The sequence below is a fragment of the Bos mutus genome, chromosome 16 (assembly GCF_027580195.1).
Source record: "Bos mutus isolate GX-2022 chromosome 16, NWIPB_WYAK_1.1, whole genome shotgun sequence".
In the NCBI taxonomy this organism is placed as follows: Eukaryota; Metazoa; Chordata; class Mammalia; order Artiodactyla; family Bovidae; genus Bos; species Bos mutus.
This window is the reverse complement of record NC_091632.1, coordinates 2,187,778-2,202,438: the sequence shown is the minus strand read 5'-3', so window position 1 is coordinate 2,202,438 and position 14,661 is coordinate 2,187,778. Positions and strand designations below refer to the sequence as shown.

At 57.2% G+C, this 14,661-nt stretch overlaps 1 protein-coding gene across 2 annotated transcripts in view; it reads right to left on the bottom strand.

Moving 5' to 3' along the window:
• Positions 1–14,661, bottom strand: part of NFASC (neurofascin) — a 201,632-nt gene that overhangs the window by 25,387 nt on the left and 161,584 nt on the right. The window contains exons 21-26 of one of the 2 annotated variants that reach the window (XM_070384556.1): positions 14,089–14,311; positions 12,420–12,535; positions 10,500–10,704; positions 9,157–9,279; positions 7,854–8,027; positions 5,429–5,443 (exon numbers count right to left, since the gene is read on the bottom strand). In XM_070384556.1, the coding sequence (XP_070240657.1) occupies positions 5,429–5,443; positions 7,854–8,027; positions 9,157–9,279; positions 10,500–10,704; positions 12,420–12,535; positions 14,089–14,311 (856 nt within the window). The remainder of the gene's footprint in view (positions 1–5,428; positions 5,444–7,853; positions 8,028–9,156; positions 9,280–10,499; positions 10,705–12,419; positions 12,536–14,088; positions 14,312–14,661) is intronic. The other variant, XM_070384557.1, reaches the window with a different exon arrangement.

Here is a 14,661-nt window from a genome sequence, read left to right as displayed (position 1 = left end):
TCTCTAGGACATTTGGGTCCTGGGCCCCGCCTCCCCAGTCCACAGGAAATGCAGAAATCCCAAGATATGAGTGAGGCACAGGCGGCCTGCTTTTTCGTATAAATCTTCAGAGGGCTTCACATCTGCCGTAACTCTTACTTTCTCATCTCCCATTCAAAGCTACCTTTTGACAGGGGTGAGCCGTAGTGGGTTAAGTCTATCGTGACAATGTGTCCATAGACCCTCTTTCTTTCTACAGAAGAGCCGTGGATGCTAACAAAGGGCTGGCCTATTACTCTTTAGTTCCAGTACTGCTAATGCTGAGAAGAATGATGGGAAATCAAGAGAGCCAGGGATACCGCTCCTTATCTTCTATCTCCTGTGATCTGACCAGCCTACTTTCTGCCAACAGGGCAGAAAGTCACTCAGCTGTGTCTGACTCTTTGTGACCCCATGGACTGTAGTCTGCCAGGCTCCTCTGTATATGGAATTCTCCAGGCCAGAATACTGGAGTGGGTAGCTGTTCCCTTCTCCAGGGGATCTTACCAATCCAGGGATCGAACCCAGGTCTCCCGCATTGCAGGCAGATTCTTTACTGACTGAGCCACCAGGGAAGCCTAAAAATACTAGAGTGGGTAGCCTATCCCTTCTCCAGCAGATCTTCTTGACCCAGGAATCAAACAAGGGTCTCCTGCATTGCAGATGGATTCTTTACTTAACTAAGCTATCAGGGAAGCCCTTAAGACACAAGTAGGTAACTCTAACTTCCAAGGAAGAAAGATATCCTATCTTATCTCAAATCTCCAGAAGTTCAGGAAAATACTATCCATACTCCCTAGAAGAGGGCCGGAGCAAGAAAGAAACGAGAGAGAAAACTGCCAGAAAGCTTCTCTCAAGAATTAAGAGATGCTAAGCCTTCTCATCAAGAGCCTGACCAACAAAAGCCCTTTTCATTCCCGTGGGCCTCCATGTTACAAGTCCCCCATAGAACAGGAGGAACTGTTCCTGGGATCCCAGTTGCCTCCCTATTTATAAGATCAGAGGCGTTATTGGGCCTGAGGGTGCTGATCACAGAGGTCACAGTGGGCAACTGACCGTGCCCCATGCATTCCAGAGATTCCTGGACAAGGTCAGGACAGACAGCGCTACGTTCTCCAAACCCCAGTCAACACGGACATCAGGAAGGTGGGCGTGAGGGGAACATGTAGTGGGAAAAACTCTCCCTCTCACAGTCAGTATTCAAGGATGCATTTCAAGTGGCCCAGGCCTGGAATGCAAGCCTAGTGTTTCAAGATATCAGCCAGCGGGAATTGTCCTATCCCACTCACCAAGACAGGCAAAGAGACAGACACGCGCACACACACACACACACACACACACACGAGTCTGAGATCCACAGGGCAAAGGCGAGCTCCCTCCTAGGCCTGGTACTGGCAGCTCTATGGCCATGGATGCACATGGGCTTTTCCTGCTGTTCTGAGCTGCTGGAAGGAACCTTGAGAAGCTATTTTGTCCATCTGGACAGAACTACTCTGATTTGGCTCCTTATCAATAGTGTGTTTCCTAATAGTTTCAGAAGGCTCACCTTTGCTATGACTACTTAAAAGACATCATCAAAAAACTGACACTCGCTTCTAAGTCACCCGCCTCTGTAGAGTGCGGAGATGCGGGCTTCCCCCCACGTGCACAGTGGTTCTGCATTCCAGCCCCGGGAGACTACACACACTCTCCTGTGGGCGCTGGTCCTCCCACGGGCAGGGACACATGCTCACGCGGACACAGGGCCGACTGGAGGCCCACATGCGTCCCCCCCGGCACTGCAGCGAGCAGCCCTAGAAACAGAGATGTGGAGAGGGCCAGAACAAGTCCTTCCTGGGCTCCGCTGGGCAGAGACAAGAACGAGAATTGAAGATGCTGCCACGGTCTCAACCCCTCCCTCTCCGGTCCCTCCACCCAGTGTGGCTGGAGCAAGGGTTTTCTCTGATGATGGCTGCTGCTAAATGGCTTCAGTCGTGTCCGACTCTGTGCTACCCCATAGACGGCAGCCCACCAGGCTCCCCCGTCCCTGGGATTCTCCAGGCAAGAACACTGGAGTGGGTCGCCATTTCCTTCTCCAATGCATGAAAGTGAAAAGTGAAAGTGAAGTCGCTCAGTCGTGTCTGACTCTTAGCGACCCCATGGACTGCAGCCTTCCAGGCTCCTCCATCCATGGGATTTCCCAGGCAAGAGTACTGGAGTGGGGTGCCATTGCGTTCTCCGAGCCTAGATGCTTTTCCTTCAGCTTGGCAGCAATAATCAGGCGTTAGCGAGAGGGGCCCAAGAGGAGTGGGAGGAAAGGAATCGCCTCCCAGGTGCCCTCCCAGAGGATGCCCAGCACCGCAGGGGCAGTAGCGGCGGTGCTTTAGCTGGCCACGGTCACAGCTGGTGAATCGGCACTCTCTCTGGTCCACTGCTAACAGTGTCTATTGTCCCAGGGATGGACAGGACCAGAGAGACTGGGAGGGTAGAGGCAAGAAGGCAAGGTTCTGGGGGAAGGGCTGGAAGTCAGGAAGTGAGCTGTCAGAGCCGTGTGCAGGCAGGAGGGAAGGGCAGGCTTTCCAGGGAAACTGTCCCGTGTTCAGGTCTAAGGGGATTCAAATGCCTTCAATCCCCAGGGCGGGGTTAGGGTAGCAGATAAAAGGGAAATAAGGCCCAGAAGTGGGGCTTATAGGCAGAGTGGTCCACGGGCTGGACAGACACATTGCTGGGCTGGGATGCCATCTCCAACGACAGCAGAACTAATACGGTCACTGCCCAGCAGAGACCACCAGGCTGGCAACTGCGTGACGGAGGGCCAGGGCAGTGACTGAGAGCGGCGGAGGGCCAGGGCAGTGACCAAGAGCGGCGGAGGGCCAGGGTGGTGACCGAGAGTGGCGGAGGGCCAGGGCGGTGACCGAGAGCGACGGACGATGGAGGGCCTGGGCGGTGACCGAGAGCGGCGGAGGGCCACGGCGGTGACCGAGAGCGGCGGAGGGCCACGGCGGTGACCGAGAGCGGCGGAGGGCCAGGGCGATAGCCGAGAGCGGCGGAGGGCCAGGGCGGTGACCGAGAGCGACAGAGGGCCAGGGCGGTGACCGAGAGCGGTGGAGGGCCAGGGTGATAGCCGAGAGCGACGGAGGGCCAGGATGGTGACCGAAAGTGATGGAGGGCCAGGGCGGTGACTGAGAATGACGGAGGGCCAGGGTGATAACTGAGAGTGACGGAGGGCCAGGGTGATAACTGAGAGTGATGGAGGGCCAAGGTGGACCTGGAGGCACAGGACCCCTCCCTGAAGTACTCAACCCAGTGTGTTATCTAACATACTCTGGAAGATGCCCCAGCCAAGGCCAAGGGTTTTCCACCAGAGTTTTGGGTGGCACCATGCAAGAAATGAAGAAAATTAAGAGACAACATGTCTCTTATTCATCTTTTGTCACCCAGAACCCACCACGGAGCTGCCCAGCAAACGTTGGCAGATATGAGTTGAGCCAAACACAAGGGCAGCAGTTCCCAGACATTCCAAAGTGGATGGCTCGGTCCAAGTGTCCACCTGGTGCACAGACTGCCTTGGCCAAATACAGATGGCCAGAACAGATGGGCAGCCTAAGAGACTGCAGACATGGGCACAGGAAAGGGATCATCTTTCCTGGGTGAGAGGAACACATCAGTTTGGGGGGAAAACACCCACAACTGGCGAGAAAGAGAGAGAAGGGAACAGCGGGCTGGGGTCCAGACCACGCCAACGATGGAGACCCTGGTGCCTGGCGTCACCTGGCGCCTTCAAGGCTGGGAACAGCCGATGCTACTGGCACAGCTCATTTGCCAAGAAATGCCCTGTGCCCTGCAGAAGCGGAGCCCAGGAAACACGTGACCGACAGACAGAGGTCCCGGCTCCCTCTGCACACCAGGGTGAGAAGGAGGAAGTGGGGGTTTGGAACTACACGCATCCCTCTCACACCTGCCACACGAGAGGGGCATCACAGCCCGGCGTGGATCCCACCAAGCAAAGCAAGCTCCCTGCCACCAGGCCCAGCTGCCTCGGGTCCCGGGTGCCAGCATGGGGAGGGGACTGTGAGCTGTTGACCAGAGAGCTCCCAGGTGATCTGCGTGGCTCCCTCACTGCCTCTCTCCTTCCACCTCCACTGAGTGGTTTCGGGACCCTGGGCACTTGCTGAGCCAGCCCCAGGGGCGCCCATGCAAACTCAAATCAGGAAGTCAGGGCCACCCCTAGGCTGCACGGACGGCCTTCCCCCAGTCTCCAGGCCCAGGACCCGCTCTGCCTCCCATCCCAGCAGAGGTGGGGAGGCACTGGCTGTTGGCCTGGGTTATCTGAGAGTAGGATGGAAGGGAGGGGAGCACGATGACTGCGCACCACCCAGCGGTCTGGCTGACGGGACAAACACAAACAGAGGAAGCAGGGTACGCAACAGAAACAGAACCAACCTAAAGCGAGGGGGGCTGTGAGTCAGCGTGGAGGGGAACCAAGGGGGGAAGGTGGGGTCCTCCACGCAAGCCAGCCCTCTAGCCTCCCTGCTGCCTGCAGCCTGAGGCAGCCCCGGTGCACCCACCTCACGGCCTCTGCTCTGCCTCGAAGGAGGGCAGGGGCGGCAGCCCAGGTCCCTGCCTAGCCGCTCCAGCTTGAGGGCCGGCCTTGCTGATGCTCCTCAGACCACAGCGTGAGGGGGCTTGGGCCCCTTGGAGGGCAGGTCACCTCCTGCTCTGGACCTGCCCGCCCAGCTCCTCACAGTGTGTCTGCCTCCCAGACCCCGGGAGTGGGCACTGTCCTTAACACCCAAGACTGAGAAGCTGGGTTTCTGCAGGCTGACAGGACTCTCAGCCCATGGCGTCCTCTGAGACTCCAGGTTGGGGGCGCCTGGCCTATCCCAGGACACAGACTCACTGAGTGGAACCCACGGGAGATGGCAGAGCTGGTGCCCGGCCCCATGCAGCATGCAAGGCCAGCATGCACGGCACGCTCACCCTCGGGTCACCTTTTCAGGGGGTGGCAGCCTGACCCGGAGACAGGAGCCAGCTGCCCCCACCCCCAAGGCACAGCAGGTCACCCAAGGGCTCTGGGCCTGCGGTGCTCTGAGATGGCAAGCTGGGCAAGGGACCAGGTGCTCAGAGGAGATAACCACTCAGCTCCAGAGAAAGCTGCAGCTCCAGCGAGCAGGTCTGGAGCCTCTGAGTGGGCTCCCTTCCAAGCCAGCCGCCTTCGTTAGTGAAGGGAGGGGAAGGCGCTGGCTCTCCTCTGGCCCTGCCCCTCCCCCCGCCTCCAGGCTCCTGCAGAGTCTGGCTTCCTACCCGCTGAAAGGGTGCATGCTGAGAGCATGCTTTCACCCCAGGCCTCTCCCTCGGTCTGCCCCGCTAGGCTGGCCTCCACCTGCGCTGCCCCATGCCACGCCCATTACCTCTGCAGTTGGTACAGTACCTGCGGTTGGCGTGGCTTCAGAACACGGCACCCAAGATAGCCAGAGAGGGAAAGGGGGAAAGAACGAGAGGGAAGAGAAAACAGCACAGGTGAGACCACAGGACAAGCAATCACAGGAGAGACGGTTCTGGCTCAAAGTGACCCAGACGGCATGGCTGGGTGCTGGCCACAGCCCTGTGGATACCACCTGGCCTTTAGGGATTGTGTTCAACCCCACGGGGGTCTGCCACGCTCCTACAGAAAACCTTCCTGAGTCTTGGAGACCCTTCTAACATCTTTGCTTCTATCTCAACTTGAGGACATCTAGGAGGTGGCAGCAGAAACAGTCTGCCTAGAATGCATGTCCCCATGTCTGTTTTGAAGAATGTGTCCCTCTCTAGCGGGGCTGATCTTTACGAAGGAGCTGGGTGATCCTCGATGGTGCCAGGAATTGAAGGCATAAGACAGAAGAGTATAGGAGGACACCAACCCTAGGCAAAAGCAAGCCTCCTTTATCCCCAAGGGCAGGCAGTGGGTAGCTGAACCACGCTGGGGTGAAGGGAGATGGAGAATGGGTTTGGTGGCCCTCCCCACACCGCCTCAGCCTGGAAAGCTGGGGCCTGTGATGGACGGGAGCACGGGGCCCTGTCCCGTGTCCTGCCGCCCACTGGACTGCATGAAAGAGGAAACGCAGCTGCGGACTGAGCCTAAAAGGAACTCCTGAGTCTGCTGCAAAGTCCTTGGCTGAGTGGGGCTGAGCATCCCTCTTTGTTCTCTTGCCCCCGGCACTGAGGTCCTTCCCTGCAGCGGTCACTGGAGCTGGGCGGTGGGGCCTTGTTTCTCTGATGTTCAGTATTGGTGGGGGCAGGAGAAGGGAGGGAGAAGAGGCTCTCTTTATGTATCTCCTTGTAGAGTGAAGTAGTCAAGAAAGTGCACCATCCCTGGCCTGACCTTTGGTAACAGGCATGTATCAACCACTTACCCAAAGTCACCCAGCCCTAATACTCTGTCCAAGTACCCAAGAAACTGGAAGGGAGACTGGGGGAGAGGGGCATGTTGTGTGGCTCACTCCGGGTTTACAGGCACAGACACACAGCACCGTCAGCCTTCCCCAGCTTCCGCCTGGCCCCTTGCCCCTCTGCTTCGGTGCTGGCCTGCTGGTCAGGGGAGCAGGGCCGGGGGAGGGACGCGGGACTGCTTGTGGAGCTCAGCTGGGAGCCTGGGGGGAGGCAGCAGAGGCAGCAGGCCTGGAGGTACCACTGCTCTCCTGGGCTGGGGGTGGGGATGCCCAGGAGGCCCCCCAAGCCAGGAGACCTCAGCCTTCTTGGGAGAGTGCTGGACGCGATAATCTGTGGTCGGTGTCAGAGGTCCCTAACCACATGGCCCCTTCTTTGCAGCCTTCCCTTGTGGACTCAACCCCATCCCCCGCCCAGCCACGGCACTTCCGTCACCCAAACACACCACTGCTTGTGGTGAATCACAGTTGGATCCTCTTGTGGGCGTCCCTCCTTCTAGACTGGGGGAGCTCATTAGTTTTTATATCCCTGGTTTTTGGCACAGTTGTCCGGCACCTCGGGCAGTGGCTGTTGAACAGCCCACGGTGCCTCTGGGGAGGCAGAGCCCCCACCCTCTCTCACAGGGGGTCTGCGGATGGATGCCAGGGCTTCCAGAGCCTCTCCCACCTGAGAGCTCCCGGACGCCACGAGCAGGGGCGCCGAGCGCCCTCTAGTGGACATCGCGTGCGCGCGCAGCTCCGGGCCGGGTGCCCTCTAGTGGACATCGCGTGCACGTGCAGCTCCGGACCGGGCGCTCGCGGTGGGAAGACGCCAGAGCCCAGGAGAGGAGCTCAAGTGCGCTCTCTGTGCAGCTGGCTGGGCCGACGGCTGTTTCCCAGCTCCCTGTCTTCTCCTCAGCCTGACAGCTCACTCCCTTCAGGCCGCCAGGAGGGCTACTACGTCTGCCTCCTGCTCGACCCAGGACGCCGGCAGTCAGCGTCCGTCACGCCTGGTCTTCGTTCCTCTCAGCGCCAGGCACCCTCAGAGAAGGGGCAGCCCCAGGGGCCACCTCCATCACAGCGCTGCCTCCCTCATCTGGCAAACACCTTCCTGCTCTGTGGAGTCCGTGAGCACACTTACTTCCAACGTGCTTTCTCTCTCGTCCCCTCAGCTCAGCCAGGACTCACACTCTCTTCCGTATATCCCCAACAGTTAAACAGCTGAACAAGTCGAGGCCACGTGGGGATCCAGGTCTGACTGGGACAGTATGAAGACGTGTCTTCCAGGTCCATCGCCGGCACCTACCTGTCAGCACGCAGGCTGGCTTCTCCCTCTGGGGGCCTGCGGGCCGCGGCCCCGCTATCCCAGGAGGCCAGAGGCCAGCTCAGGGTTTCTCTAGGCATCTGCACTCCCCGGGACCATCCGCCCCGCGGCCACCGCAGTGCACCTACCTTCATTCGGGGGTGCTGGCGACTCCTCCGTGACTGCTTCCCCTGAGCCCACCTGCGTCCTGGCACTGAGGGAAAAGCGGTAGCGCGACACGGGGTCTGCTCTTTGCACCGTGAACTTGGTCTGATTGGGAGAGAAGTTTTCCACTATCTGCTTTCCTACTTTGGTTCCATTAACTGGAGAGAGACAGGTAAGTGGAATTGAGCTTTAGCAATGCTGACCATGACGCGTTATATATAAACTGCTGCTGGAAGGAGGAAGCCTTCTCGACTCTGCTGGGAAGGGAACCCATGAAACCTGCTCAGGATCTTAAGGACTCGGCCTGGGAGACGTTTCAAAGGCCGAGTGTTGGGCCACAGCTCCTCTCTGGCTCTTCAATGACGCACCAGGGTTAACACGTTCCCACTGACCTCATTATTGCTAGCTCAACACAAGGTTATGTGGCTGATTCTGAAAGATTTAACTTTTAATCCTCGAGCCTTCTCAACAAGGACAAAACTTGAGTTCCTTTTTTCCTTTCAACAGAACTAGGGCAAAACCACTAGAGCTTTTCATTGTTAGTGCCTCCTTTGTAAAAGGCCTATTCACTATATACCTCAGAGGGGGAAGGTCAGGTCCAGAGATGGATTCAGAATCACATTCAAGCACACAGTTGGCTATTAAAATCCTTAATAGCACAATGCCTGCCCTTTGAGCCTCACATTAAGGCATAACATCACCTACTTTAGAAGACGTTTGAAAGTCTTTCAAATGAATAACACTCCTGTCCCTGCCTGGTGATGCTGAATTCTTTAGGTGAGGTCATCCCAACCCAGGCTCCTGAGTGAGCCAATATTCAATACTGAATATTCAATATTCCATGGCAACTCCACAAACAGCTGCTTTACCAAAAATGGCAACTTGTTAAGGTGGCCCCGAGGGTCAGTGTCGCGTGGATCCCTATGCATGTACTATCTGCCTAGTGGATGGAAGCTCTGTCAGGTAAGAAACGTTCTGTCCTAGACCTTTAGGAGTTAGAGACTCTAAGATTCCTGAGCCTGGGGGTTGAATCCCTCATCAGACCAGACGTCCCCTATGCCTCACCGGCTGACTGGAAGCCCCTTGAAGGAGAAGCTGTGACAAGAGAGCAGGGATTGGGTCTCACTTGCCTCCCATAACCCTATGGGAAGCTTTTTCCCTGCCCCTTGCATCCCTCCACAATGCCCTGTGTACCCAGAGGCTTTCTACTTTAATTCCTTAGGAAAAGTGGTGAGAATGGGGTTTATGATTCTCAGATTATCCAAGAGAAAGAAGGGCAGAACGTACAGGCCACGTATTTGAGAGTATATCCAATCAGGATCCCATTGGGGTGTTCTGGATGATCCCATTCCAGGTTGATTGTCTCCAGGTTGGGCTGCCGGACTCGGAAACGCCTGGGGGCACTGGGTACTTGGGGAAGGAGGAGAGAGCGGGGGACATGGGGGGAGAGAAAGGGGCGGGCAGGATGAGGAAAACACAAGAAACAAAGCACAAGTATGAAGGCATTGACCTCTGGACGACCCCTGTGCTGGGTCTCTGCTAAGCCAGAACCTGGAGGGCTATGAGGGGGCTGGCACCCACTGCCTCATCCGGGATGGCATCTCCCCACATCTAGGACAAGCACAGCTCAGACTTGGTTTACATGGGGAAGGGTCAGTCAAGTTCTCCTTTAAAAACTACCCTGAATACAGCACACATTAGACTCTGATCCCGCAAAGAAGCCTCCAGGTTGGGCAGAATCATCCTCAGGTAGGAAACCAATTTTAGCCTCTGTTTGGTAACAGAAGCCACGGTTCTCAATCTTCAGACAAGGATTCTCACCACAGGGTCAAAGTATCAAACCCTGGCCTCTGGGCTGAGAATGCCAGGTTCAGGGGTGAGGAGAAAGAAACCCACGTTGGAACATGTGGATGGTGCCAGGAGCAGGAGCAATGGGGAGAGGCTGGTGATGAAAACCAGACGAGGAGGAAGGGATACAGGAATAAAGAAACAAGGGAGAGGAAACAGGAGAGGAAAAAGGAGGAGGGGCAGAAGAATGGGGGAAAATAACAGTTAAGAAGGAAGGAGAAACAAGAGGGCCTGGTCTGAGGGGCCTGGCAGGAACAGGAGACGCGCGGGGACCTCCCCAGGTGTCCAGCTCCCAGGACCGGGGTGCCCCCTGAAGGACAGCCTCTAGGTCACAGCGGTGATAGGAGAGAAGGTTCTTGGGGCTGAGGCTGGCGAACCAAGCAGATGCCTCCTGGGAGTCCAGGTGCCTTCTGGGAGTCCAGATGCCTCCTGGGAGTCCAGGTGCCTTCTGGGAGTCCAGGTGCTTCCTGGGAGTCCAGGTGCCTGGGCTCCCTCAAGATGCTGTGGGCGGCTCCTGCAGTGCCCTTGGGAGTCCGTGTGCACAGCCTTGCCAGAGTTCCGTCAACCGCCTCACAGTCTTGTTCTGACATAGAACCGCCCATCGGGGCAGCTGCCTCGGGGACAGCGCTCCATGGGTGCCATCAGCATGCCAGTCATCCCTCCATAAGGTTGTGCAAAGGTCAACTTGTGTCATCCGGGTAGAGGCGTGCTGGAGGCGCTTGGGGCCACTCGGCCACGCCACCCGTGTCCTGCCCTCCCCAGGGAGCAGCAGCCGGACCTACCTCCTTCCGGGGTGGTGAACTCCTTGGTTTCACTGCGAGGCCCATCGCCTCGCCCATTGACCACAACCATCTCCAGCTTGTAGTTACTGTAGGGGAAGAGGCGGGACACCACACCACGCAGGCGGTCGCCAGGGAAGCCAGCTTGCTGCCTCTTCTGAGACACCCACAGGTTCTTCAGCAAGCTGCTCTCCCTCCAGTAGTAGGCCTTAGGACAGAGGCGGGCTGGTGAGGGCTTGGCTGTGCAGGGCAGGGTTAGTTGTTAGTGGTGGTGCTGGTGGTGACTGGTCTTCCCTTTCCTGGCCACGGGCTCCGAATTGCAAAGGCCCTCAGCAGCCCCACGGAGGGCTGGGGGAGGCACCTGACAGTCCCCGATCATTAGCCACTAGCGTGTGGGGACCGATGTCAAACCAAATAGAGTTTTTGTTTTCGATCATTTTCTGAGCCGTGTTGTCTCTCTGGGGAACAGGCATGCTGGCCAAACGAACAGCCGAGATGCTCCATCTTGAGACTTATTTCCAAGCAGGGATTAGGTTGCTCAGGGAGTCTGTACCAAAAGCACAAATTCGAGCCAAGGGCCCAGGCATGGAGAGCTCTTTCCTGTGCTCAAAGACCACATCACCTTGAGTTAGATTTAGTATGGTTTAGATTGGCAGCAGACAGGAGCTGAAAAGTAGCAGGTTACCCCCAGAAGTCTGAATACAAGACAGGGTTGATTTAGTCCTTTAAAATCAAAAGCTTCCTTTTGATACTATTTAAAAACCCTTAGGATAGTGACATGTCCAAGCCAATGAGAGACCAGGCTGTGGGATGGCAAGAGCTGGGGTGGGATGGGACAGCCTGTGGAAGGTGGTAGTGCCACAGTCAGAGGCTGTGGCATGGGGTGTGATAAGCAGTGGGCGGGAAGCCCCAGGTCAGGCCGTCACACCAGCATCACCTGGGGCCTCCAAGGACAAGGTATGGAGGAAGTCCAGACTTAAGAAGGGGACCCAAAGAGAGCTTTAGCCAAAAACTTCTCCAGGCAAGTAGGTTAAAGGTGCAAGTTGGGGAAGAGCTCATTCAAGCATATATATCAGCTCACTTTCCTTCCTCGGTCTGCCAAATCCATTTCCCTAGAAGAGACTGACTCCCTCTGTGCCACCAATTGTCCATCAGCCAACCCCCGATGACCTCTAAGGCGCAGAACCCGTGTTACCCCAGGGCCACAGCCTCTCCAGGAGTTGTAAATAGAGCAGCTCATCAGGGAGAGCCTTGAGTACCCTGGGTTATCTCTCCCTTCCCATTCGAAGAGAGAAACATCAGGGAGAGAAGAGGCGGCTGGGGGAAGTCAAGGGCCATAATAACTGCAGTTGGCTGTGACAACAGGGAAGGGTTTGTACCCTTGTAGTAGCTCTTCCGGTTAGTTGGGGCTTCATGAAACCAGAATGGGTGAGGCAAGCAGCCCAGAAGGGCCTGTAGGAGAGGGGAGGGGTGTAGCTCAGCGGTGCCTCAACACTGCCTCTGAAGACACACGTGTCCTCACACATGGAGGGCAAGCATAATGTGTTCTGTGTGGCCAATGCAAACCTAGCACCCACCTGCCGAGCAGACTCTCAGCACACCTGGTGCAGGAGACACCTGGTGTATCTGTATTTTTTCTGAGTCTATTTTGAACAGCTCACTCTAGACATCCTGTTTTTTGTTTCGGCTGTGCTGCATGGCTTGCAGGATCTTAGTTTCCCAACCAGGCCAAGGAGCCGAAAGTGTAGAGTCCTAACCACTGGACCACCAGGGAATTTCTCAGACATCATCTTCTTAAACCAACTCTGGATCCAACAACTATCCCAAGGACCCCTTCCAAACATCTCATGTACCGCGTCTGCTACCCCCTCGCCCTGTTAGGGAGCTGTGTGGTTAGACGGGGGCTGCAGCTGGCTTCCTCACTCGATATTCTCTGAGCTGGCCCTGGACCGTGTCGGAGTAGACGCGGTTCCACTGAAGGCTGATGGCGGTGCTGTTCAGGACTCGGATTTTAACATCTGTGGGTGCAGCCCTGGGATCTGCAATGTGTCGGGACAGAGAGCTGGTTATGCAGGTGGGGCTGCCCCTCCCCGACGCCAGAGTCCCCTCCGACTTGCTTGCCCTCTGCTGGTTTGTGCCTTCAGCCCACTCTGGACGCCAAGCACTCCCTCCAGGCCGAGTGGCGTGATGGCACTCCACTGTGGCTGGCCTCCCGGTGGCTTACCAACCTTGCTGTTTCCTTTCTAACCCTGTCCTCACACTGGAAATAGTCCCCCTTGAGTGGCATTTGTTTCTTGCCAGGGCCCCGCAGGAAACACTGCCCACAGACTGAAGACGCCCTAGCCTAGTTCAGGAAAAGACTCTGATCCTGTGACTACCTGCAGAGGGAGGGCCACTGCGCCCATAACTGGCTCTCTCCCCTGTTTTTTCTACTCTGCCACAACAGTGGTTCTGCCCTATCCCCTCTAACATGTCGGCTGCAGGGTACACAGATGCGACGGAAACGGTGGGGAGGTCCGTGAGTCCATGGCTAGATGCTGCCTTTTCCATACTTACCCTCCAGAAGTCCCCACCGCCTTCTGTCTGGAAGTGTCTGCCACCATGGAAATGAGGAGCGGGATGGACAGAGGGCCTGCTGATCCCCGGTCCCTATCTCCCGAGGGGGTCCAATCCACAATCACCTCCAGGGAAGCGGGGAACGGGGCCTGACCCTCACTTCCTTCTAGCTCACTGTCGTGAACCCCACTTGCCCTGCTCCTGACCCCAGCACTGGCCCTCTGAATCCACTCTTCCCCAAGACTCTCCTCCCTCCTTCCTTCGGGTCACCCCACCCACCTCCATGGTTTCTTCTCGGCTCAGACCCAGATCCACCAGGGTATGGATTACCCTGACCAGGAGGGGCGTCACTAACCCTCCTGCCTTGCTCAGCAGCCTGCAGGACTGATGTGCTAGGGACAGAGAGGCCCCCACTGTCTGGAGAGGCAGGTACACACTTCTACACATATCCCACAATCACATTGATTTATCCAGTGACAGCCTCCAAAGAATTCCTCTTTTTATGCCCGGAGTTGCAGTGGCTGGCCTGGAGTGTTCGGTCTGGGGAGCTGTGGACTTTAGTCCCTCCAGGATTCCCCTGGGGAGCCCAGGGAGGAGTCTGGCCTGGTCCTGCTTCCTGTGGAGGCGTCTAGTTATGGCCTTTGGGTCAGATGGTCCTTGGGGCTAGCAAGGCCTGCCAGTAATATAGACCACAAACCTGGGTTCTGTTCTCAAGCCTGGAATTTGCTGTTGTGCAGTATGGGCAGGGGTTCCCCTTGCAGGACCCCAGTTTTCATGTTCATAACATGAGAGTATTGGACTGGGTGACGACGTTCATTAACTCTAACTAGCATTCAGATGATACCATCTCTGCTCCCGGCACCGCCTGGGGCCTGTCTGCTCTAGGTCACTGCAGGAAACCCCTCTTTCCTGGTAACTCACTGTCCTCCAGGATGCTCTTAGAAGACCCGGGGCCCACGCCAAGGTTCCTGGTCTGCGGGGTGGCCTGGGTAGCCCAGCTGTGCGGGCCTGGGGTGGAGGGAGGGCGGGTACTCACAATCTTCTCCAGAGTAACCGATGACGGTGTCTGGCTCAGGGCCCTTCCCAAAGTCATTTTCAGCCTGGACTCGGATCTCGTAGGGCACATAGACGGGGGTCTGCCCCACCACGTAGCGGGAGCCCCACACGGTGACATTGTTCCAGGTCTCGCGGGTCTCTCTCCGCCGCCACTTGACGATGTAGCGCAGGTTGGGGCCGAAGGCGGAGGTGGCGTTCATGGGCTGAGCGGGGAGAGGCAGCAGGAGTGGTGAGGGCGCCGGCGAGGAGCCCGGGCCACCCCGCTCGCCCTCTTCCCATGGCAGGCCCCTGTCCCCAGCCTGCCCAGCCGTGGCCAGCCCCTTGCACAGCTGGGGAGAGCCTGCCCCCAACTCTGAGTCCCCAGGGAGCCTGGAGTCCTGTGAAGCCAGCAGCACGCAGATCTTCCACCCAGGCCCCAGTCCCTCTGACCTCACAGCCCCCCCTCGGCAGGTGCACAGGCAGTAAAAGCATTACTGTCAACAGGACTCTTTCCAGTGATGGAGCAATCAGAAGCAAAATGTGCACGGTGATGTAACAAGCCTCCAAAGTCAGA